This window comes from Coregonus lavaretus, assembly GCF_964263955.1.
Source record: "Coregonus lavaretus genome assembly, chromosome: 12".
NCBI lineage: Eukaryota > Metazoa > Chordata > Actinopteri > Salmoniformes > Salmonidae > Coregonus > Coregonus lavaretus.
In genome coordinates this window covers 51,712,202-51,737,183 of record NC_139999.1, presented here as the reverse complement: position 1 = coordinate 51,737,183, position 24,982 = coordinate 51,712,202, and the positions used below count along the sequence as shown (strand labels likewise).

At 41.7% G+C, this 24,982-nt stretch overlaps 1 protein-coding gene across 4 annotated transcripts; it reads right to left on the bottom strand.

Annotated features, from left to right (window-relative positions):
* Nucleotides 1-170: 170 nt before the first annotated feature.
* Nucleotides 171-23,726, bottom strand: LOC311138271 (ubiquitin carboxyl-terminal hydrolase 37-like). Of its 4 annotated transcripts, none has more exons than XM_084172954.1 (10): nucleotides 23,347-23,726; nucleotides 6,954-7,090; nucleotides 5,400-5,743; nucleotides 4,794-4,955; nucleotides 4,317-4,448; nucleotides 3,679-3,758; nucleotides 3,186-3,466; nucleotides 2,691-2,772; nucleotides 1,746-1,881; nucleotides 171-314 (listed from the first exon to the last, which is right to left on the bottom strand). In XM_084172954.1, the coding sequence occupies exons 2-7, from the start codon at nucleotides 6,969-6,971 to the stop codon at nucleotides 3,447-3,449; spliced, it is 756 nt and encodes a 251-aa protein (XP_084029080.1). In that variant the 5' UTR covers nucleotides 6,972-7,090; nucleotides 23,347-23,726; the 3' UTR covers nucleotides 171-314; nucleotides 1,746-1,881; nucleotides 2,691-2,772; nucleotides 3,186-3,446. The 4 variants fall into 4 exon arrangements, with proteins under 4 accessions (XP_084029080.1, XP_084029081.1, XP_084029082.1 ...); XM_084172955.1 differs by having other exon boundaries at nucleotides 6,985-7,090; XM_084172956.1 differs by lacking the exon at nucleotides 5,400-5,743 and having other exon boundaries at nucleotides 6,985-7,090.
* Between the last annotated feature and the right edge of the window lie 1,256 nt (nucleotides 23,727-24,982).

Below are 24,982 nucleotides of genomic sequence, written 5' to 3'. Positions count from 1 at the left end.
AGGGGCAAACATGGGGGTGTTGAGGCTGGGCCAGTGCTGCCCCTGTTGAGGCTGAGCCCAGTGCTGCCCCTGTCGAGGCAGATCTTAGGGTGTTGAGGCTGGGCCTGGTTCTACCCCTGTTGAGACTGGGCTGGGGGTGTTGAAGCTGGGCCTGGTACTACCCCTGTTGAGGCTAGGCAGAGGGTGTTGAGGCTGGGCTATGGGTGTTGAGTCTGGGCTTGGGGTGTTGAGGCTGGGCCAGGTTCTGCCCCTGTTGAAGCTGGTGCTGGTGGCCCTATTAGGCCCTGTGTGCTGGGGCCTGCTGCTCTCCTGTCCTGAAGGGTGAAAGGAACCACTTACTGTACATACAGTACACATACAGTATCTCACAAAAGTGAGTACACTGAAGAAATTATACTTTGCTACAATGTAAAGTAGTGAGTGTACAGCTTGTATGGAAGTTCAACATGGCACCTCATGGCAAAGAACTCTCGGAGGATCTGAAAAAAAGAATTGTTGCTCTACATAAAGATGGCCTGGGCTATAAGAAGATTGCCAAGACCCTGAAACTGAGCTGCAGCACGGTGGCCAAGACCATACAGCGGTTTAACAGGACAGGTTCCACTCAGAACAGGCCTCGCCATGGTCGACCAAAGAAGTTGAGTGCACCTGCTCAGGGTCATATCCAGAGGTTGTCTTTGGGAAATAGACGTATGAGTGCTGCCAGCATTGCTGCAGAGGTTGAAGGGGTGGGGGGTCAGCCTGTCAGTGCTCAGACCATATGCCGCACACTGCATCAAATTGGTCTGCATGGCTGTCGTCCCAGAAGGAAGCCTCTTCTAAAGATGATGCACAAAAAAGCCTGCAAACAGTTTGCTGAAGACAAGCAGACTAAGGACATGGATTACTGGAACCATGTCCTGTGGTCTGATGAGACCAAGATAAACTTATTTGGTTCAGATGGTGTCAAGCGTGTGTGGCGGCAACCAGGTGAGGAGTACAAAGACAAGTGTGTCTTGCCTACAGTCAAGCATGGTGGTGGGAGTGTCATGGTCTGGGGCTGCATGAGTGCTGCCGGCACTGGGGAGCTACAGTTCATTGAGGGAACCATGAATGCCATCATGTATTGTTACATACTGAAGCAGAGCATGATCCCCTCCCTTCGGAGACTGGGCCGCAGGGCAGTATTCCAACATGATAACGACCCCAAACACACCTCCAATACAACCACTGCCTTGCTAAAGAAGCTGAGGGTAAAGGTGATGGACTGGCCAAGCATGTCTCCAGACCTAAACCCTATTGAGCATCTGTGGGGCATCCTCAAACGGAAGGTGGAGGAGTGCAAGGTCTCTAACATCCACCAGCATTGTGACGTCGTCATGGAGGAGTGGAAGAGGACTCCAGTGGCAACCTGTTAAGCTCTGGTGAACTCCATGCCCAAGAGGGTTAAGGCAGTGCTGGAAAATGATGGTGGCCACACAAAATATTGACACTTTGGGCCAAATTTGGACATTTTCACTCACTTTTGTTGCCAGCGGTTTAGACATTAATGGCTGTGTGTTGAGTTATTTTGAGGGGACAGCAAATTTACACTGTTATACAAGCTGTACACTCACTACTTTACATTGTAGCAAAGTGTCATTTCTTCAGTGTTGTCACATGAAAATACATACTTAAATATTTACAAAAATTTGAGGGGTGTACTCACTTTTGTGAGATACTGTATATAGCAACACAAGAATATAGATGGCGAGAGTAAGCAGTACCTGAACATATAGAAGAGCAGGTAAGCACTCCGGGCTCTGGTCCTCAGCACAGTGGCTTCATTGGACATTGACACCTGGCTATCGTTACAACAGAACCAGTTTCCACTGGCATTCAGGATGTCACTAACGTAGTGCCCTGTGGAACAAGGAAGACAGACTAGAGGTCAAGGGTCAGGCTCTTGTGGGTAATGAAGTGTGTTGTACAAGTTAACATTTAATTTGGGAAGTATTTTATCTGTTACATGTGTCAAGTTTCGAAATCAGAGATAATCAAATACACGTGGCATATTATTAGGCATGCCTCTCCATTCTTTTGAATTGCACAAACTCTAAACATATCATGGTGCATGTCGGGATGGCACTTCGCTTGGCCGAAGTGGCTATTGGAGGGTCTAATTATCCCCTATACCAGGGTTCCCCAACTGGCGACCTGCGGAACGAATTTGGCCCACTGGTGATTTTATTTGGTCCCCCCATGTTTTCTGAGCAAAAAATGTTTAATTGTTAAAAGACTGTAAAAACACCAGCAAATCAGCTCCAAGTGATTTTCATTTTGGAAATCTGTTGCAATGTATTCCCACGCACAATAAAGAGATGTATGTGACTTTACACAAATGTAAGCAAGGTTTGAAATGAGTCAAATATTATATCTGTTTGGGCTGCTTGCGGACAATTTGCAGTCTACAAATTATTTGTAATTACGTTCCGGACCCCTGCCCATCTGGTGATGAAGAAAATAATTGGTCCGGGGCTGAATCTAGTTGATGATCCCTGCCCTACACCCTCGATCATTTTCACTCCCTCAGCTTTGGGATACTTGTGTATATGGCAGAGGCGCACGTGAACTCGCAATTGGAGAGCTGAAGAGAAGGGAGTGATTTGGGATTCAGCCTAAGTCTTATTTACTGTGTATCTGCATGTGTGTGTTTTAAGGTATTTACTTACCGGAGCTTGCGAGGCCTCCCAAATGAGAGACTACGCCAGTCAGCTGGTAGTAGCCATTCACTGACTTCACTGGCTGCTGCTTCTGTAAGAAAACACATGTGATCATAGGATTGTCATTTCCTCTACAGTCCACCACACTGTCTACAGTCTACTAGTCTACTGCAGGAGGTCTACTACATCTGTACTCCTCATAACTATCTCAGTGTTCTGTCATAACTTATTTTTCACTGGTTTCTCTCTCTCTCTCCTCACCACTGAGGCTGTCTGCAACACTTTCCCTGGTTCCTGGTCATTTGAACCTGAGGGGTCAAATATACATATAAAGAGCTGTGAAAAACGTGGTCTGAATTGCTCTGGTCTAAAACAGCTCAGATACATCACTAAATATGTCTGAGAAACATTTTAATTTGCAGCTTCTAGCTTCTCTGTCTGCAGGACCGTTTTGGGAGTGGGTGGTTTGTGTGGTTTTGGAGCAAGAATAGTGCCATGACCTACCTGAACAGCAGTGGGCGCTGTCTTTGGCCTGTCCAGGTGGGCTGGAGACTTGGCTGGTGAGGGTCTGGGGGCTGGAGACCTGGCTGGTTTTGGTCTGGGGGATGGACACCAGGATGCTGGGATCCTGGTTGGTGAGAGCCTGTGGGCTGGCACTGTGCAGGGGTGGCACCATGTCCCCACAGAGATCAGAGAGCCTCAGCTCTGGAGGAAACAAAAGAGGAGCCTCCAGCTTCTCCAACCCCCCAGGTCCTCCAAACCTCTTCAGATGCAGAACCAGCACACTGCCCAGAAACATAGAGGGAGAGAGATTAACAGACAGACAATGAAACCAGCCAACAAAATAACAGATGAGTGAAATGTGTTTGGTGGTGCTCATCCCTAAGTCCTACAACCTGCTCAGGAAGGTAACTACTCCTAAAGGCTCAGGACACACGGACCACTAATTTCATTAAACACTGCCAGTCGTATGAGAGGTTATAAAGGGGAAACTCACAGAGGCAGTATGTGGAACTGCTCCACCTTTGAGGCCTGGAGGCCTTTGCAGCCCTCACATGTGAATTCAACCTTTTCGCCCTGGGTTAGAAACAAAAGCATTACAAAACGAATGATACCACTACAATAACAAGATACATTATTCTGAGGCAGTGGGCAGCTTGCCCAGGGTGTTAGTCTCTACCCTCAAAGTGCTGAGCCCTAAGTGCTGACCTTGTATAGATGTGTTGTTTATTCAACTAAGATATTTGGTTTGGATACTGCTCTCAACTGACTAAAGAAAGTCAGCGCATCATTGAAGGAGATGATCCTGCCGCAGTTTTGTGGCTCACGTTATTCTAATATAGATGGCTTTCTTTCGTAATGGGAAACACTCTTTTCATGCCACTTCGATACCGAAGTGACTTTTTCCTAGCAGCTTACAGTAATTTACGCAGCAGGTTAGGAGAATTAACGTAGCCGATTAGGAGACTGAGATTAAGGTTAGGAAAAGGGTTAGGGTTAGCGAAAATGCTCTCCTAACCTGCTATGAAAATCACTTTCTATCGAAGTGGCGGGAAAAGAGTGTGTCCCTTCTTTAATTTATGACCACAAATAGTGGGTGGGTGGGTGTGTGTCTGCTCTTGAGCCTTCCCTTACCTGAGCAGGTTGGAGAAGGGGGAGGAGCTCCAGAGTTGTTCCTGGCGTAGGATTTCCTTTGAGAAGTAAGGCAGGACCAGAAGGCACTGCAGGGTGGCGTTAAGGAAGCAAGTGTTGCCAATGTTAGGCAACCTGTGAAGAAGAAGCAGCCATCAGTTTACACATAGAGATACAATATCCAGAAACATAGAGTGGCCTATGTCATAAACCTTCATAACTCTAGAATGTGTTTACAATGGCAGCCACCTTGGTCAGGGATAAATTCGATGTAATTCTGTGAGTACACAAAGGAGTGGATGTCCTTTAGACCAAGATGACCATAATGCATGGGTTTATAATGATCTAATAAAACTGGCATGCTTGATAGTAAGCCCTGTCCCCATACTATATCAGTCATTGATCTCTAAACAATAAAGAGTTTATTTTCAATGCATCTGCGGTGTGTTGTGGTTGCATCTGCGGTGTGTTGTGTTTCACCCAAGATGTTCCATGTTGACCCCTGCCCCCCATTCTCCTCTGGCCCCCTGGGTCTCCTCTGACCCTCTGGTGGCTGAGCTGGCCCTGGGAAGAGTCCAGCTTCTGGCGGCTGAGATAGGCCTCTGCGGCCTTGGGCTAGAGTAGTCCTGAAGAGACAGAGGTCTGGAGGAAGGAGAGAAACAGGTCTAAAGCCTCCAAAGCAGAGATAGTATCACTCTACACAGTCTCTCTCTTAAATACTATAATGTACTATAAACACAGTCTGAGTAGTTATGAATGTATTGCTGTCCATATAAATGCAGTGTATCAAGTAAACCAGGGCAATAGGTTAGTACTCTCTTTATCCACTAGATGGGGCGAGAAGAGCCTAAAACTACAGTTTGTGAAAAATAACTTTCTGGGACTGTGTTTATCAAGCGTCTCAGAGTAGGAATCTGATCTTGGATCAGTTTAGCCTTTTAGATCATAATAAATCAGTTTATTATGGACAGAGAGGACCTGATCCTAGATTATCACTCATACTCTTGATAAACACTGGCCCTAAACCCACCTCTCCAAGGAGACTCTAGGATGGCACTGTACTTATTTTATTTTTGTTTGAATTACCTGACAGTTGCGCCCTCTTGGCCATGACGGTCCAGAAGGTTGGTAGGAGAGAGAGAACTAGGGAGGGACACCATTGGAGTGGATTTCACTGGGGAAGGGTGTTTGGCAGGTGACCGGGGGAGAGAGGGGTGTTTAGCAGGAGAGCAAGGCTGAGTGGAACATTTAACAGGAGAGGGAGATGGATGGAGGGAGGAGAGTTGGTCAGAGGGTGAGGGGACAGAGGTGGAGGAGACTTTCCGTTCAGAACGGTCAGGTGGAATTGGAGAGGGGGATGAATTGCTACTCTCCTTCTTATTTCTTGTCTTCTGCTCCACATCAATTGAATTGGGTTTCTGCCGTTTTTTCTGTTGGGGGGGGGGTCATAAGAATAGGAAGAGGTAGGCCTAAAGTAGAGGAACTTAGCTATCTATCCTAAACCTCAAATATCTCAGTGTATACAGGTTATGTTGAGTGACATTTGCAAAAGCCAAACTTCATGTACATTTCATGTACACTTTTTATGTATTCGTCAATCAGAATGTACTTTTACTTGTATTCTTCCCACTAGGTCTAAGAGAAAAATACTACACCAGAATTTAAGTAGTTGTTAATCGATTAAATGACCTGATTTCATACCTTTTTGCACCAGCAGAAACAAGCCATGTCAATTAACCAATGAAGACAATTGAACATGCCACCACAATAAAGGCATTTTAATTTGAAGACAAGAGTGCCTTCATCTTCCTTGTTTTTTGATAGCTTCCATGTTCTTTGTGGGTTGGTCATCGGTTTATTGAAATGCTAAATGCTTTTTCTCTTATTCACCAGAAAATGGACAAAGGGTTGGTCAAAAGAATGTAAACAGGAAATAGAGATTTAGCCAAAACCTCAAACAACAACCCAGATTGGTTAGGGACAGTTTTCCTTATTCAATATTGCCCTGAGGGCAGCTCTGCCTCAAGGGCAGAATGAATGTGGTTGGTTCAATTAAAGCTCAATGGTCAGTGGGCAGAGCTTACAGCACCCAGTGCGAGTTAAATACACTTGCTAGGTGGTAAATTGGTGTTGGATTTAAGGCATATCACATGGGTTGCCACACACAAGGTTGCTGGATTGAATTGTGTTTTCTAACCTCGCTCCAACCACTAAACAATTATTGGTACCTAAACTTAACCCAACCCTAGCTCGAGTCCCAGATCTGTTTGTGCTGTCTTGCAACTCCTATGTCATGGCATGACAATGACATAGCATGGCATGACAATGACATAGGAGAAGACAGACAGCACAAACTGATCTGGGACTGGGCTAACCCAACCCCTACCCTACTAGCCTTTAACTTAACCAATCACATTTTATAGTGACAGGTCAAATGGGTACAGTAAGGGTGTGGCGTCACTGTAAACATCTTTGATATTAAGCATCTCAATCATATCACGTGAAAGGGAAGGAGTTCCCATAGGTCGTTTGGCCACCCGTTACTCTACTCAGAGGACCATGGTTACATCCGTAACCCAGCGTTTTCAAGTCTGTATTTATTCAAATGGAATACAACTGGAGAGTAACATCAAAAGATACTGAATCTTTATGTGGCATTCCTCCTCCAGACCTGATTGAGGGTTAGAAGGCTCCATAACGTCAGCTGCCCAGCTGCTTCCCTTTGCTGTGTTTCCTATTAGGACCGGCATGAATCCCAGACGATAAAGCTTCCTGAGCTGAAAGAGTTACAATGGTTAACAGAATTATCTTAAATTGGATTATCTTACATTTGTTTGTCTTTATTGAAATTGCATGGCATTTTCAATATGCCCACCCAATGTTCAAGAATGGCATTTTTCCCTTTTTTTCAGATTACAACCACTCACTTTCAGTTATTTAAAAGGAAATAATCTCCCAAATATCACTATTTCTAAAACAAGCCATAGAAAGTTTGCCCTGTGTGTACAATGTTAAAATGTAACAAATTAAACTATAGATATAGATTAAATAATGACACAATAATGATGAGAGATCTAAAGTTTAAAATTAAAATAAATACAAATATTTGTGTAAGAATGGAGCAGAGTAGTTGAAGATAATTACAAAATATACAAATACATACTTTGTATTTATTTAATCATATACAATATTAAACTTGATCAATCATGAATAAGCAGTGGTCAAACTCCAATTCTTCCAAATAAATCCAGAACAACATGTGCATGCCTATTGAAATCACTGGCCACTTTAAGAAATGGAACACTAGTCACTTCAATAATGTTTACATATCTTGCACTACTCATCTCATATGTATATATTGTATTCTATTCTATAATATTCTACTGTATCTTAGTCCATGCCGCTCTGTCATTGCTTGTCCATATATGTATATATGTATATATTCTTAAATTCCATTCCTTACTAGTTTTGTGTGTATTGGGTATATGTTCTGAAATTGTTAGATATTACTTGTTAGATATACTGCACTGTCGGAGCTAGAAGCACAAGCATTTCGCTACACCCGCTATAACATCTGCTAAACACGTGTATATAAAAAGTATATATAAAAAATCTTAGTAAAAAAGCCATCCCTTTTCATTTGTAGATCCAACACCGATAGAGGAGAGCAGGGCAGCCATAGCAAAGATGACACACAAAGGAGACACTATAGCCACCAGCATCCAGCTAAAGACAGAGAGAGCATCAATAGACTGAGAAGGGGAAGGTGTATTTGACCCACTGGTCTGGTCTGTTTCAAGGAAATACACTGAATACACAATTCAATTGATTGTCTTTTCTCATCAAGCTAATCATACAAATAGTGTGAAAGTTTAAAAGGTCCAATGCAGCTGTTTTTATCTCAATATCAAATCATTCCTGGGTAACAATTAAGTTCTTTACTGTGATTGTTTTCAATTAAAATGGTCAAAAAGAAACAAAAATAGCTACTTAGCAAAGGGCAATTTCTCAAGCAAGAATTTTGCTAGGACTGTCTAGGAGTGGGGAAGAGAACTGAAAATTACACGTTTTTGTGTTACAGCCTGAATTCAAAATGGAATAAATAGATTATTTTTCTGACCCATCTACACACAATACCACATAATGACAAAGTGAAAACATGTTTTTAGAAATGCTTGCAAATGTATTGAAAATGAAATAAAGAAATATCTAATTTACATAATTATTCACACCCCTGAGTCAATACTTTATAGAAGCACCTTTAGCAGCGATTACAGCTGTGAGTCTTTCTGGTTAAGTCTCTAAGAGCTTTCCACACCTAGATTGTGCAACATTTGCCCATTATTCTTTAAAAAAGTTATTCAAGCTCTGTCAAATTGGTTGTTGATCATTGCTTGACAACCATTTTCAGGGCTTGCAATAGATTTTAAGTAGATTTAAGTCAAAACTGTAACTCGGCCACTCAGAAACATTCACTGTCTTCTTGGTAAGCAACTCCAGTGTAGATTTGGCCTTGTGTTTTAGATTATTGTCCTGCTGAAAGGTGAATTAATCTTCCAGTGTCTGGTGGAAAGCAGAGTGAACCAGGTTTTCCTCTAGGATTTTGCCTGTGCTTAACTCCAGTCCGTTTCTTTTTTATCCTGAAAAACTGCCCAGTCCATAACGATTACACAAGCATAAACATAACATGATGCAGCCAACACTATGCTTGAAAATATAGAGAGTGGTACTCAGTAATGTGTTGTATTGGATTTGCCCAAAACATAACACTTTGTATTCACACTTTGTATTAAGTTAATTGCTTTACCACATTTCTTGGAGTATTACTTTAGTTTTGGAATATTTGTATTCTGTACAGGCTTCCTTCTTTTCACTCTTGTCAATTAGGTTAGTATTGTGGAGTAACTACAATGTTGTTGATCCATCCTCAGTTTTCTCCTATCATAGCCATTAAACTCTGTAACTGTTTTAGTCACCATTGGCCTCATTGTGACATCCCTGAGTGGTTTCCTTCCTCTTCGGCAACTGAGTTAGGAAGGACGGCTTTATCTTTGTAGTGACTGGGTGTATTGATACACCATCCAAAGTGTAATTAATAAATGCTCAAAGGGATATTCAATGTCTGTTTTTTAATCTTTACCCATCTACTGTCGTGTCTTGACTTTAACATTAATCTAAAGACTGTTATTTCTCTAATTTACTAACTATGTTTCATTGTTACCCGATCATTAGGATCTGGGGCACCATGAGAGCGGTTCTTAAAAAGAGTTACCATCTCCCGAATTAAACTCTAAAAGGTCTTTACCTATCACATCTATAAATAGTCAACTTATTAATCATAACCTCGTATCATATCATCATTCTGAGCAGTCGTAACCTCCTTGCATCTGCAAAAACCAGAGCCTTACTTATGATTCAGTACTACACAAATTGGTTTAATTATTTACAGTGAGGGAAAAAAGTATTTGATCCCCTGCTGATTTTGTACGTTTGCCCACTGACAAAGACATGATCAGTCTATAATTTTAATGGTAGGTTTATTTAAACAGTGTGAGACAGAATAACGCATGTCAAAAATGATTTTCATTTTAATATTTCTACGTTAGAAATATTGTTCCAGTATTCAATTTTGAACGTGTTAGCGTTTCAGCGGGAAAAGGGTCTGTTGAGACAAAGCACATTCCTTTGGTGAATTTGGAGAGCACAGGCCTGGATCTTCTCCCTTGATTTACAACAGGACATGAGTTGTTAATCCCCACTAGTTCTTTCCTTCCCCCTCTACGGGTTATTAATTGCAAACCTGATCTGACCTATTTGGATTCTCGTGGTCATTCATGACACTACCAATAGGTGCCCTTCTTTGCGAGGCATTGGAAAACCTCCCCGGTCTTTGTAGTTGAATCTGTGTTTGAAATTCATTGCTTGACTGAGGGACCTTACATATACTTGTATGTGTGGGGTACAGAGATGAGGTAGTCATTCAAAAATCATGTTAAACACTATTATTGCACATAGAGCGAGTCTTATGCAACGTATTATGTGACTTGTTAAGCACATTTTTACTCCTGAACTTATTTAGGCATGCCATAACAAAGGGGTTGAATACTTATTGACTCAAGACATTTCAGGTTTTCATTTTTTGTTAATTTGTACAAATTTCTAAAAACAATTCCACTTTGACATTATGGGGTATTGTGTGTAGGCCAGTGACAAAAACATCTCTATTTAATCCATTTTGAATTCAGGCTGTAACACAACAAAATGCGGAAGAAGTCAAGCGGTGTGAATACTTTGTGAAGAAACTGTATATACAGTAGGCAGCAGCACAAAAGTATAGCAAGCCATACAACTTATTATGTGACTTGTTAAGCAAATACTTACTCCTGAACTTATTTAGGCTTGCCATAAAAAAGGGGTTGACTACTTATTGACTGAATATATTTTGGCTTTTCATTTTTAATAAATGTGTAACAATTTCAAAAAACATAATTCCACTGACATTATGGGGTATTGGGTGTAGGCCAGTTACAAAACAATTTTAACGTAATACATTTTAAATTCAGGCAGTAACACAACAAAATGTGGAAAAGGTAAAGGGGTGTGAATACTTTCTGAAGGCACTGTACTTAGCTACAAATCCATTTAGAGTTACAACGGTAAATACGTCAAGCTAGCTAGCTAATGATCCATTGTTTATCATTTTACTTGAATAGATTCTCCCACTGCCTCCGTTTTCTGGGTCCTTAGAAAAACAAAATAATGGGTAATCTTCACAAAGTTTCCAGTGGTAGCAAAACGCAGCCAGCCATGTGGATGATTGGAGGAGTTCCAACAGACTGTCTCTGGTCTTCCAACATGGGGCCTGGTGTGGTTGCTAGGTGATTTGTGACGCAACTGCAAGCCCTCTATAGGAGCAAAGCGGGAAGTAAAATATGTGCTGTGATTTGTTGATTAAACTCAACTGACATTACAAAAAAGACATTCCATTGCATGAGCCACATCAGTTAACAGAACATTCTACATTAACATGGAAATTATTGCATCACAATACCAGGCAACCGTTGTGAGTGTACCCATGAGTTTACCAGTCAAATTGCCAGGGTGAGGTTCCAAGCCCGTTCTATTCATTCTATGTCTATGTGTGCTGCTGCTGCATTGTGGGGGGTGGTGCCTAGGCAACAAAGACTAGTTTTCTTGTTTCAGCAAGGAGCATCACAGTTTCATCACGTTGTTAAGAGTCCATGTTACGACCGAAACGGACTCAACCTCACGAATGTCCAGCTTCAGTCAGCTGTTTTTCAGTGTGTTTTTTTAAAACAGTTATGATGGTTATTTTCATGACAGTCTTCAACCATAACTGTCGGTTACACAGTTATAATATTAGTAATTGTGCCAGCCCCCCCACCCCCCAGACTAGGGAATGCTAAAAAGAGAGGCCATGTTCTCACAGCCAGAGATCGTTCCCTTAACAGTGTACGTCCTAGCTTAGCTTAGCAACAAGTGGCAAAAGGTTGCTAGGAAACACCTTGCTCTCTGGGAGCGGGGGCACACGCATACACATATACACTTCAATGTATTAACTGGAGCTTTGTATTAAACTCCTGATGTGTTGAAAAAAATCCAGCGTGGAGGAAAGCCCCTGTCAGCAAAGTAACATGTCTTTAGAGAGATGACACTCAACCTTTCACCTTTGACCGTTTAGAAGTGTGAACTTGCAGGAAATGTCATGGGGAGGTGAGGGTTGGGGAGGGGGGGCACATGCAGGCTGTGAATGTCCCACCCCTAGCACCCCATCATCACGGCATGTCTGCCCTGTGTTCAGCGCACACACACGGCACTCAAAGCTTTGGCAAAATATCCAGTATGCCAATAGTAGAGACCAGAATCCACGTAATTAATACTCATGCATACTTTTTAAAAGACAGTCCAAGTTAAATGTTGCTTTTTCTGCTGCCACGTTCATAGTTCAATAAGCCTGGCTTTGTTTGCTTGTTACTTTAAACATAGGGAGAGAAAAGAAAGCTTTAGCCTGACCAAATCGCAATAGATCCAACAAATTAAGATCGAGAACCTCAAGTCAATTTTGGAATAGGTCAAGTTGGGACCAGCGAAAGATAAATCCCACACACCCTCCCCTCATCCATCCTTCAGCAGTCAAAGTACACAACTTTTAACAGTCCAGTCCAACATTGGTCCTTTTCTGTCCATGACAACCCCCCTTTCCCAGGATAGAGTCCCCCCGGGGGGGGGGGGGGGGGGGGGGGGGGGTTATGGTGGGGTGTGGGTTTAAGGGTGACTGCTCCAGCTTTGGCAGTCGTCTTGAGAAAAAGGGTGTTTCTGGGGAAACAGAGTGCTCCCCATTTTCCAAGGACTCCATAGTTCCTACTTAGCAACGGCCAGAAGCGTCGGTATTCCGAACACCGCTTTTCACACAGCCTGCCTATCGGCCTGCCAAAACCACACAGGAACACAAAAACCTGGCGAATGTCACCATAACAGATGCCCCGTGTATTGTTTTCAGGGAGTCAAAAGCCACAGAAAAACCCCTGATGTTATTGAGATGATTTTCTGTTTCAAGAGCAGTTTAATATCCGAGTGAATAGCCACCTGTCAAGCTTTGGCAAAAAACTAGAGGTGAACTGATGCCGAAGAAAACTAAAAACTCTCAGAACTTTTCAAGCTTCAAAGTTCTGACTTTTGGAGAAGTTCTGCCCTAGTTTTTGGGTCGGGTTCCAGATGGTGGACACTCCCCCTCTACCACACCCACTTACCTACCTATCCCTCGGCGGAGGACTCAAGTCTGCAGCCAGTCAACACCAGCTGTTCTCCCAAAGACAGACAGACACACAGTTCAGACAGACAGAGCAAAGCAACACGAATCCTCCCTTCTTTCACATCCCTCCCCCCATCCTACCGCATCCAGACCTATACCTCACCCCCCTCCATCCCTTCCCTCCATCCCTTCCCTCCGCCCCAGTTCCCCCTCTTGTTGGCTGGCCTTTTCAACCTTCGCCAACAAAAGAAACAAAAGGAGCCTGTGCAGAGAGAGAAAGGGTAGAGAGAGACCAGGCCACCCTTTCAGATAAGTATTGGGACTGCAAAGGCCAAGCACAGCAATAAACTCTACACACGCACATACCTGTAGACACATGTACACAAGTACGCACATGTGTGTGAATGCAAACTCATGCTGCAAACACAGACCCACAGTGCTAACACACACCATTTCACGAGGACACACATTACCCCTGACTTCTGAAAACATGCAAATACACAAATATGGCCTGCACAAAATATGCACACAAACTTGAGGGCAGACACACACACCTTTAGTGAGCACATCAACATTATTTTGACTACAGCCTGACAAACTGCAGATTATGTACCATTCTACATGTTGCCTCCAAAGGAATGCCGTTTGCAGTGCACAAGACAGATGCCAATTAGTTGTGCGTGTGTGTTTGTGTCTGTTCCCCTGTCTCCAGTTCTCCCTCTTCACCTGCCTCAGGTGGGGGTCTCATCTTCTCATAATCATCCGAGGCTTTGACAAAGACCTCCTCAGCCATGTCATACTATACCATCTCACCACAAGGGCTTCATTCTCTAAGAGGCTGCTTGAACTTGTGAGAGTGAGAATGTGGAAGAGAGTGAGACAGCGAAATATAGGATATGGGAAATGGACACATTCAGTAGGAAGAGAAAGAGTGACGCAAAAAAAGAGATGATGAGAAGGAACGAATAAGAGAGCGACAACACCCCACGCAACCAAAAACAACAACCCAGGAACTGCTTTGCTCTTTTCCCCCAGCCTGTGCTGTGAACCACCCCCCCCACCCCCACACCACTACCACACACATCCTTACCGTTTTCTCTGTATGCAGGGGTGAGAAATGCATTTAGGCATGCAGAGGTAGTGTAAATATAGTAGAACGCTAAGATCCATCATGCAGATCGAAATTGAATAACTAGGCAGGCCTTCACAATATGTCGACCCGCCCTACCATGTGCTAAACTGGAGGAAGACAACGTTCGTGTTACGGAATTTGAACATGGATTCAGATAGACACACACTAACCAACTCCATTCATGAGGGAGCTCACACGCATATACCATTTATACTCGTACGCTGCATTCGGTGGAAGCATGCAGCGTGCCCTTCTGAGTTAATAATTCACACTCCGATAGGGCACTTCAGTTGTGCTTCAAAGGAATGCCGATACTGCACTGTGCGTAGTTTTCATAGTTTGCATATGATCTAGGTCTCTATTTACATATTTGAATAATGAACAGGCTTTCCAGTCTAATTAAACCCTATGAGAGTTAAGACTAAAGTCAAGTTTTTGAAAAAATTATCACAGAAGTTTCAACATACATCCATGGGGTTAGGCTACTGATTAGAATCAAGGGCATGTCTGGAGGGTGTGGGTAACATGTTAAATGGGGCCTCTTGAGCAGTGTTTACCCTTGTGCATCTGAATTTGATTAAATTAACTGACTAAAGGCGTTAGCATGCTTCAGTTCGGCTGGCGCCTAGCCAGCCTCCCTTAAAAGACCTTCGCTTGAAAAACAAGAAAAAGTGTAAAAATAGTGCTTTTGTCCATTTTGAGACGCCATAGCCAGTATACACTTCCTCAAAATAGTCAGAATTAATCTAAGACATGTCCAAGAAATCTGTCATTAATTTTAAAGTTTTTTTCCAAGGAGATCTTAGTCGCGCGATTTTACGTCTAACTAAGATGTTTGGTGCAGTATCTCTCAATGAAAAAATTTGCATGAAAACAAGTTGTCTCGTTGAATGACAAAGACTTTATTGAAGAATCCCTACTCTTGACCAATCACCTGACTAAGGGGCGTAGACTTCGGCTCCGAACTTCGGCTTTCCTCCCGAAGAAAATGTGTGTGTCCGAAGTCCAAAACGAACAAAAACGTCACATAATGTCGTCACGATATTTGCAAGAACTCTTCTGAACTGTTTCGGCTGGGAAGCATGCGGACACCTTAAGAAGTAACAGCAAAATAAAACTAGCAGAGTATCATAGAAGAATAACTTGGCACCCTTGCACTGTTTCTATGGCCTGAACCACAGCCAAATAATGAATAAAGATGGGAATTACGATTAAGCCTAGATCAAGTTAAGTTTTATTAGTCGTACGGGATACACATGGTATACACCGTCCAATGAAATGCTTACTTGCAGGTTTCTTCTCGACAACAATAAGAAATAATAAAAAGATAAGAATACGAACATAAAGTAACTTGCTCAGTATAATAGAATACAATTTTTAGCATAAGTGTAATACAGGAAGGCACTATTTTTTTGTCCAATATTTACATGTGTTTTGGGGAAGGGAGGATTGGGGGGCAAGTGTTTAACGGGAACTACCATTTTATTTATGTTATTTCTCCACACATTACATACAATCATCTATAATGATACGTTCACTGTGATGTAATAGAGCAGGAAGCCTGTTGTCTTCGGTTATTCCCAGAACCTTATCTGCTACCAAAAAAAATGCAGCCTTTGATTGATATCTAGAGATAGATCGTCAGATAGCTGCCATCTAGCAAGATCCAAAGATCTCAAATGGTTGAAATAGTCAGTCTGGCACTGGGTATCTGATTCTGAAACCCACCCCACCCCCTCTTTTAGGGGGATTGTGCTTTGTGCCACCAGTATATTCTTCTTAATCTTTTTGCATCTGTTGGCTTGCAAAGCCCCATTAAAAGACCAGACCATTCTGATAAAGGTTGAGTTAATGCCCACTGACATAATTAAATAGGGTATTTAAACTGGCCATGGTTGTTGAGGGGCAATACCACTTTAAAGCAAGTGTAGCCTTCACGAATCGTGTAAGGCTGGCTATCCTTCCCAACAAGTTGTATTTCCATCCATGTTAAACAGATTTGCTCCAGGGCAATTCCACGATAAAGGAATTACGCTAAGACTCCAATTTTTTCTCTTTAAAATGTATGCCAAACAAGTTTACCAACAATGACTACTTTGAACAATTTATAAAGTAAAATTAACATTTACTGGAAAAACTGTGCAGATACGAAGTTTGGTAACAGAATTACGGTAAAGTCTCCCTCAGTTTTATTATGTTAACAAACTTTGGATCTGCACAGTTCTTCCTGTAAATGTGTTTTTGTAAAAGTTTCAGTGGAAATAGTCAAAGGTAGTCCTTGTCCAGAGTTATTTTGTTCGTTAAACTGGTGTACATTTTAAAGTGAAAAATCGGAATCTCAGCATAATTCCGTTACCATGAAATTGCCCTCCAGTCTTGGATGGATAAGGGGCTTTACCATATCTAAGAGGGGAACCACACCAGAGCAATTATCCTCCAAAACCAGTCAGTAGGCGACCATCCAGCCAGCTCGTTGCAAGCAGTGGCCTTCTTTCCCTCATTGCAGGGTTAGCGTTATCAACAATTATCAACATTGGCCTATTCCGGTAACCCAAAGCCGTTTCAACTGTTCAGGGCTGTGATTCTGTGCCTCCGTATCATCACAGGATATGGCACTTTGTGGTGACACCTCTGGCCTGACTGAGTGTGCTGCCGCAAGACATCATTTAATCAACAACACCACTGATGATCTACTGCCATCGCCACCCAGTCGCAGTTTATCCAATCTCCCCGTCCTTGATATCTCCCCACCTGTTAATTGCCAGGCCGGCAAGATAAGTCACAAAGAATGCTAAACAAGACAAATCACGAAAGCGTCTAGCCCGCCTACTTGCCTTTGCTGGGGATGACTTGACAAAAGGACGGACAGACTGAAGGACTGAGGTGCACTAGTTTGAGGGAGTAGGACTGATGAAAGGTGGTGACACCACATGTTCATGCTAGCCCGTACAGCTGCCAGCCATGGAGAACAAGGGGGGCCAACACCCATCCCCCTTCAGTCTTTGACACTAACAGTTACATGGTGTCTGAGGTCACACTAGCACCATTTACTGGCAGAGAGGTGAGGAGTGCTCTGCCCAATTGGGTCATTATCACTGGAGCCCTCTCTTTCACAGAAGTCTGTTAAGTATCGATGCCCTTTTAACTCAGCTGGAGGCAATTAGTGTAGTCAGTCATGCATATTATACCACTGTGGTTTAATCTCATAAAATAATCCACCTTCAGTAGCATATACATCACCACCCATATTGAATATATTCAGAACATGGAAGTGAGGTTATGGTAATGGCAGTTGTAAGGGCATTAATGTACAATTCATATCATTATTTTTCTTTGAGCAGCAAGCCAAACTGGTGAGGGCCTAAATTGCAATGGAATAATATGAACATAATCAACAGTCATTGAAATTACAATATCAATTCCACTAAAACAATTCCCTGTGAATAAGGTTAAAATGGGAGATAATCAAATTCCTCAGCCCTCATCTGTAGGACCTGGATGATACCAGTATCACGATACATATCATAGAAAGGAAACAAAACACAAGGTGAATTTAAAATGTGGAAACAAACATCATTGTGTCATCCAGTCACATTGATTTATTTTCCAAGCTATAGCAAACAATATTTTACATACAGCAAGTTTTAAAAGGACCAATATTGCGATACTGGTATCGTCACAGCCCTATTCACCTGGCACCCTTCCAAAATTGCATTTCTGGCTCAGGTAATGACTGGTCAAATCTCCAAAGGTAAAACGGTGAACACATAATGGTACCATTTATACATGGAGTCAAGGGTCATTTTACAAGTCAAGACTGATCTGTCTTGTCTTGTCGGACTCTGTCCAGGTCCAGTGCAAAATGGTGCCGGCCAGCTTCCACATGTCTGCATACAACGACACTCTCATTCGCAAAGAAAACTTGCCACATATTTGAGCCTTGGTAACTGCTTTCTTTGTGACTGATACACACTCAGTAAAAATCAGTCCCAATTAGCCACAATCATGAACAGCAGTGCTGTTCAGCAACCTCCTACAACAGTGGCCAGCTTGAACTGTTTATTTGAGCTTCCACAGCCAAGGGACATAATTGGCAGCTTTCTCTCCTCTGTTTAAAGGTAACTTCCCTTTTATATATTTATGACTGGAGACAAATTTAGCCGTCCATAAGCTAATGCCCTGTTAGTCTTTTGATCTCCATGCTGCCGAAATACAGCCATAAATGTCTCAAACTTTTAATAATCTACCCAAAACAAAAAAAAGTGATGCTTTATAGAGAAATGGATTGTGCTAAATACTTATATAGTCTTTGTAGCCTATCAAGGGGGTTTAGGCCAAACCGTTAATAACCAAAAATGACAGCTGTGTATGCCGTGCAGCCTAAGACAAAAATAGCGCACACAAAAATGACAATCTGCGGATGAGCGTAAAAACAAACCGAGTGGATGCTGTTTTTTTTGGGCAGCCACGGCCAAAAACAAATCAGGAAAAATGCAATAACAAAAATGACGAGGAATGACCCAGTTATTAGATGCCAGGTCCAACCAAGACTACGAAGCAAATCCAATGGGCAATCAACATCAAGATGGGATATTCCAAGTGGTTTCTGTGCTTATGGTGTTGCGATAACTTAATCTGTCACTTAAATTACAAGGCTATGATCTTAAAAAGAAGAGCAGTTGGCTAGCATTTGAGGAAAAGGTCACGCAGTCACTCTCACTGATGGCTCTTCTGCCATGGATGACACTGTTGGATAGGTGAATATCAATACAAATAAAAATTACGTGATAGAAAACATCATGACCTGGACTTGAACTTTTACCTTCTAATAACTGTCCCAGATAGAGTAATTCAACACACAATACTTCAAATAATTACAGTTTACCATTAGATTTGGCTTCACATGCCTTTCTTGACAAGAAACGTTCTCCCATCTGAAGAACCTTCTCACAACCGGTTAATTATTTAGAGTCTAAGACGTTGGGGGAGGGTGGTGCTAAGCTGACATATGGAATTGTTTTAAGATGGTCATACAATGGATCATTGTGGTCCTCTGTAGCTCAGCTGGTAGAGCACGGCGCTTGTAACGCCAAGGTAGTGGGTTCGATCCCCGGGACCACCCATACACAAAAATGTATGCACGCATGACTGTAAGTCGCTTTGGATAAAAGCGTCTGCTAAATGGCATATTATATTATTATAATCATTTAGCTATTAGATTTTAGGACCTCTTTAGGTATCAAAAAATAATGTATTTGATAAAGTATTGATTTTGACCTTTACTATTTTGGCCATAGAAATGCATTGAATAACACTCATAAATGGCAAAAAGGCCAGTAAAAAAATCTATGATAAGAAACAAGGTTTTGAAGTGTCTGTCCTAAATTTAGGAGATTTTTTTTAAACTCAGGAAATATAAATATATACAGTACCAGTCAAAAGTTTGGACACACCTACTCATTCAAGGGTTTTTCTTTATTTTTACTATTTTCTACATTGTAGAATATGAAGACATCAAAACTATGAAATAACACATATGGAATCATGTAGTAACCAAAAAAGTGTTAAACAAATCAAAATATATTTTAGATTCTTCAAAGTAGCCACCCTTTGCCTTGATGACAGCTTTGCACACTCTTGGCATCATCTCAACCAGCTTCACCTGGAATGCTTTTCCTACAGTCTTGAAGGAGTTCCCACATATGCTGAGCACTTGTTGGCTGCTTTTCCTTCACTCTGCGATCCAACCCATCTCAAACCATCTCAATTGGGTTGAGGTCGGGTGATTGTGGAGGCCAGGTCATCTGATGCAGCACTCCATTACTCTCCTTCTTGGTCAAATAGCCCTTACACAGCCTGGAGGTGTGTTGTGTCATTGTCCTGTTGAAAAACAAATGATACTCCCACTAAACGCAAACCAGATGGGATGGCGTATCGCTGCAGAATGCTGTGGTAGCCATGCTGGTTAAGTGTGCTTTCAATTCTAAATAAATCACGGACAGTGTCACCAGCAAAGCACCCCCACACCGTCACACCTCCTCCTCCATGCTTCACGGTGGGAACCACAAATGTGGAGATCATTCACCTACTCTGCATCTCACAGACACAGCGGTTGGAACCAAAAATCTCAAATTTGAACTCATCAGACCAAAGGACAGATTTCCACCTGTCTAATGTCCATTGCTCGTTTTTCTTGGCCCAAGCAAGTCTCTTCTTCTTAGTGTCCTTTAGTAGTGGTATCTTTCCAGCAATTCGACTATGAAGGCCTGATTCACGCAGTCCCCTCTGAACAGTTGATGTTGAGATGTGTCTGTTGCTTGAACTCTGTGAAGCATTTATTTGGGCTGCAATTTCTGAGGCTGGTAACTCTACTAAACTTATCCTCTGCAGCAGAGGTAACACTGGGTCTTCCTTTCCTGTGGCGGTCCTCATGACTACCCCATGAAGCTGGTTGAGATGATGCCAAGAGTGTGCAAAACTGTCATTAAGACAAAGGGTGGCTACTTTGAAGAATCAAAAATGTATTTTGATTTGTTTAACACTTTTTTGGTTCCTACATTATTCAATGTGTTATTTCATAGTTTTGATGTCTTCATTATTATTCTACTATGTAGAAACTAGTAAAAAATTAAGAAAAACACTTGAATGAGTAGGTGTTTCCAAACGTTTGACTGGTACTGTTATTATGGGAGTGGATTGTGTGTGGGTGTTTGTGGAGAGAGGGGGTGCATGACTATAGCTCAGCTTGTGACATCTTCCATAGAACTGCATCTGTCAAGACATAAACTGGGGTGCAAATGGTGGAACAGATCAAACATGTGAATTTGTTAGGGATCAATTTGTCAAAGAGCTGAATAGGCATGAAGTCCATTCTTGCGATCTCTTGAAGAGGAATTCTTAATGTGCATTTTCAACATAGAACATACATACCCATGAAACTTAGAAACCAGATATTGATATTAAGTATTTTCAATACACTAAATGCCACCGGAAAAGTAATGTAAAGACTGCAACGTAAAGCAACGACGCCTGCCGGAGAGAGACAAAACGGGCTGTAAAAACAGAACAAGCAGTCCTACTCCAATAACCCACCGCCCGCTGTGGTTTAATGAACTGAATGTCGGGGGGCCCCCAGATAGCATATGAACATGTCATAAGAAATGGAAAAATGTGTAGAATTGCAGGAAATTAACTTTAACGGTCGACTTTGGGCATGAAAAACGGTCCAACTCCTCCTCTTTCTCAATTTTTAAACAGAAATTGGGTGTGCCTTTGATGGTTCATCGACGTGTCATTCTGGTAATGCACGCTGCGACCGATGTAGCTAGTTTGTTAGCTAAGCTAGCCACTTGTAGCTAGACAGTAACTCTCCCAGTATGTGTTGACGTCATTTTACACTATTTGTTTTTGGACGGAAGCTGTAGAGATCAGTAACAAATGGCACTTCTGTAGCCAAATACCTTATTCATTTAAAAAATGTAATCATTAAATGACCTGGTATGATGTTGTATTAATCAGTTTACAGTTTAAAACTGTTATTTTTGCATTTTTGCCGAAAGTCAAACTTTAATGTAACTGTCCAAAGTTTCCAGATTTCTATGAAATATTACCTATAATTAACAGGAGTGAAATAGTATTCCTTCCAACATATTTGAATTAGGTATGCTAAAAAGCAGCTTTTCTGTGTTGGAATGGCGTAGGCGTACCCCAACAGAATGGTGTGGGCTTATACCGGTCATAAAAAATATGACTGTGAGTAGACCGCTGATTGGCCAGCTCCTCCTCCTCAGGAGGATGACATCAACCCCTGTGAGGAAATAGCAAGCATTTTTTAAACGGTCTGTTCGAGTTACAAGTTTGATGTAGAGTTGTTTAAGTGTTTTTTTTCTCCAAATTATGCTTTGGCCACAATTACGAGTATAGGATGATTCAACAATATTATTTTGGTATGAGTTAACAGAATATGACGTTTTTAAAGTGAGATTTTCACTGGACAGATACTTTAAAACTGAAACATGTAGCTGAAAATTAGCTTTAAAACTGTGAAATGTTCTCTCATCCTCATTGCAAAATGTGAAGAGTAGCATGAGATGAGCTATAAAAGCATATTTTTCTCTCTGCCCCATGACAAAGTGTAGCATTGCAGGAAATTCGTTTTAAAACTACAACATTTTCTCTGAGATTTATGACTAAATGTGTAGAATAGCATTATAAAACTGCACATTTGTTTCTCTGCCCCATGGCAAAATGTGGTGAAATGCAGGAAGTTAGCTGTTTTCCTTTAAAAATATAAATCTGTTATCCCAATAAAATTCTACTTATCCTTCCACTGTTTTCTAAATAACTCTCCATATACCCCTCAAGAGAGGCATAATAAGTTGTGTCAAACTGTGTAAAATTGCAGGAAACGCGTTTTAAAATGTCCCAAAAAATAACTCAGTGGAAGGACCCCAGGACACCCAGTCTATAGTTCGTCCCCACCAATATCTACACCACAATTTCGCCCTTGCACAGACTCCCGATGTTGTTTTGGAAAGCTAACCTATAGTGTGGTCAGGTTTATCACACCAGATAGCCTAATGAAAAGACAATTGATTTGTAATAGAGATAGTAGCCTTCGTATTACCGAAGTGTATTTACACATTCAAAACTAGGACTTATTTTACATGGCAAAACTGGACTCCATACATTAACTATTGGCTTTCAACGTTAAGATAGTAGTACCACACTATTCGTACTACCAACTATTTTCATATTGCTAAAAAAACATGTACGTAACTGATAATATAACACTTGAAATGTCTATATTTGTACAACATTTGAGTGCAATGTTTACTGTTAATTTCTAGTCGTTTTTGGTTGATGTTGTTAAATTTGTTTCTTCTCACTTTTGTTTGTTTATTTAACTTGCTTTGGCAATGTAAACATATTTCCCGTGCCAATAAAAGCCGTATGAATTGAATAGTAACATTGGCCACAATCAGCATTCAACTTGCACTAGACTCCACGTATTTAGGAGATAACCCCAATTTGCAGGAACTATGGACGACGTTTCTGAGAAACAGGGTTTTGCAAGCCTCAAAAGTAGGTTTTCGCAGTAACAGTAAGCTTAAACCTCATACACTCACCTTAAATTCAGATAAATGAGGTTTAATTCCACGACCCGCCGTTTCTTTCTGGATACAAGGCAAGTGAGTTCAGTGCCGTCGGGGGCAAACTTATCCAATTTGTCAACAACTTGTGCTTTTAAATCCAGGCAAATCACAACGGTTCCCAGGGGTCAGGATAACGCAAATTCAATTTTCGTTCAAACTTGCGTTTGGTTGGTATTAGTTTTCTGCTGGTTTAAGATTGTTTCACGAGATCAAACAACCTTCAGCTTTAGTAAAGTCTGCAATGTTCCATGTACATTTCCCGGCTTAAAACCAACTCGTTCGCGATCTTATTGTTATAGCTTTTTTCTCATGTTGCACTGTGCACTTTCTACGATTACCACATGTAAGCCTGCCCGGCGAATAGTGGCAAGAATGGATAGATTACCTCACGACAGCCCTAGATACGCCAGCCCCCGATATGCGTAATGTTTTAAAGGGGCTTGGCCACACCGACTGCTGAAATGCCCTGGTGACTGGCGGGCCCCTCCTGGCCAACCAATTTGGTTATCTAAACGGGGCAATCTGCAGTTCAAACAACAACAAAAGCGAGACCCCGCCACTGATTTGGTAAACAGCTCAGGGATGGAGCTGGAGAAATGTAACCACTCTCAAATTCATTGACAGAGCTATGGATGCAAGGACTGATCATCCAAGAGATCAACATTTGAGGCTATACAGTGTTTGTTTACCATTAGCCTACATTGTTTAAAAAAGCGTATATTTTGGGTTCTGATGGGATGGGGTATGACATTTGAACTAAGCCCATCAGGCATTTATAAGTTATATTCTTCAAGAATCAATGGGTATATACAATGAATGTTTTGTGCAACAACAAAAAAATGTGGTATCAGCAGATTACCCCTTTTAAAGGGGCAACAGGTTAGGGGTTGATTCAGATCCGTTTTAGCCACATCCACATAGCAGTTGTTTTGGCAGGAACCCACTAAGGTGTTTCAGATTCCAAGCTTATGGTCATGTTGCACAACCTGGTCTCAGCGCATTTCGTATTATTCTGTACGTAAAGCCGAGCTACTCCATTTAGTATGTTATGTTACTTTTCGTATGGTATGTATTCATTTGTGGATGTGCATCATCCATTTCATATGATATGAATCTACAATATGTTACGAATTTGCAAAAGGTACAATAGTTACGAATTTACAAATGTTAGCTACGCTAGGGAGAGGGTTAAAGGGTTAAGGTTAAAATGTTAAGGTTAGGGGAAGGGTTAGCTAAAAGGGTTAGGGGAAGGGTTAGCTAACATGCAGTTGCAAGGTAGATCAAAAGTAGTAAGTAGCTAAAAAGTTGATAATTAGCTAAAATGCTAAAGTTGTCCGTGATAAGATTCGAACACGCAACCTTTAGGTGTTCGAATCTCATCAACTTTAGCATTTTAGGTAATTAGCAATGTTTCAACTACTTACTACTTTTTAGCTACTTTGCAACTGCATGTTTCCAAACCCTTCCCCTAACCTTAACCCTTTTAGCTAACCCTTCCCCTAACCTTAACCCTTTAACCATACCCCTAGCGCAGGGTTCTTCAATTCCGGTCCTGGAGGGCCGAAACACTTCTGTTTTTTATTTCTACCTGGTAGTTAATTGCACTCAC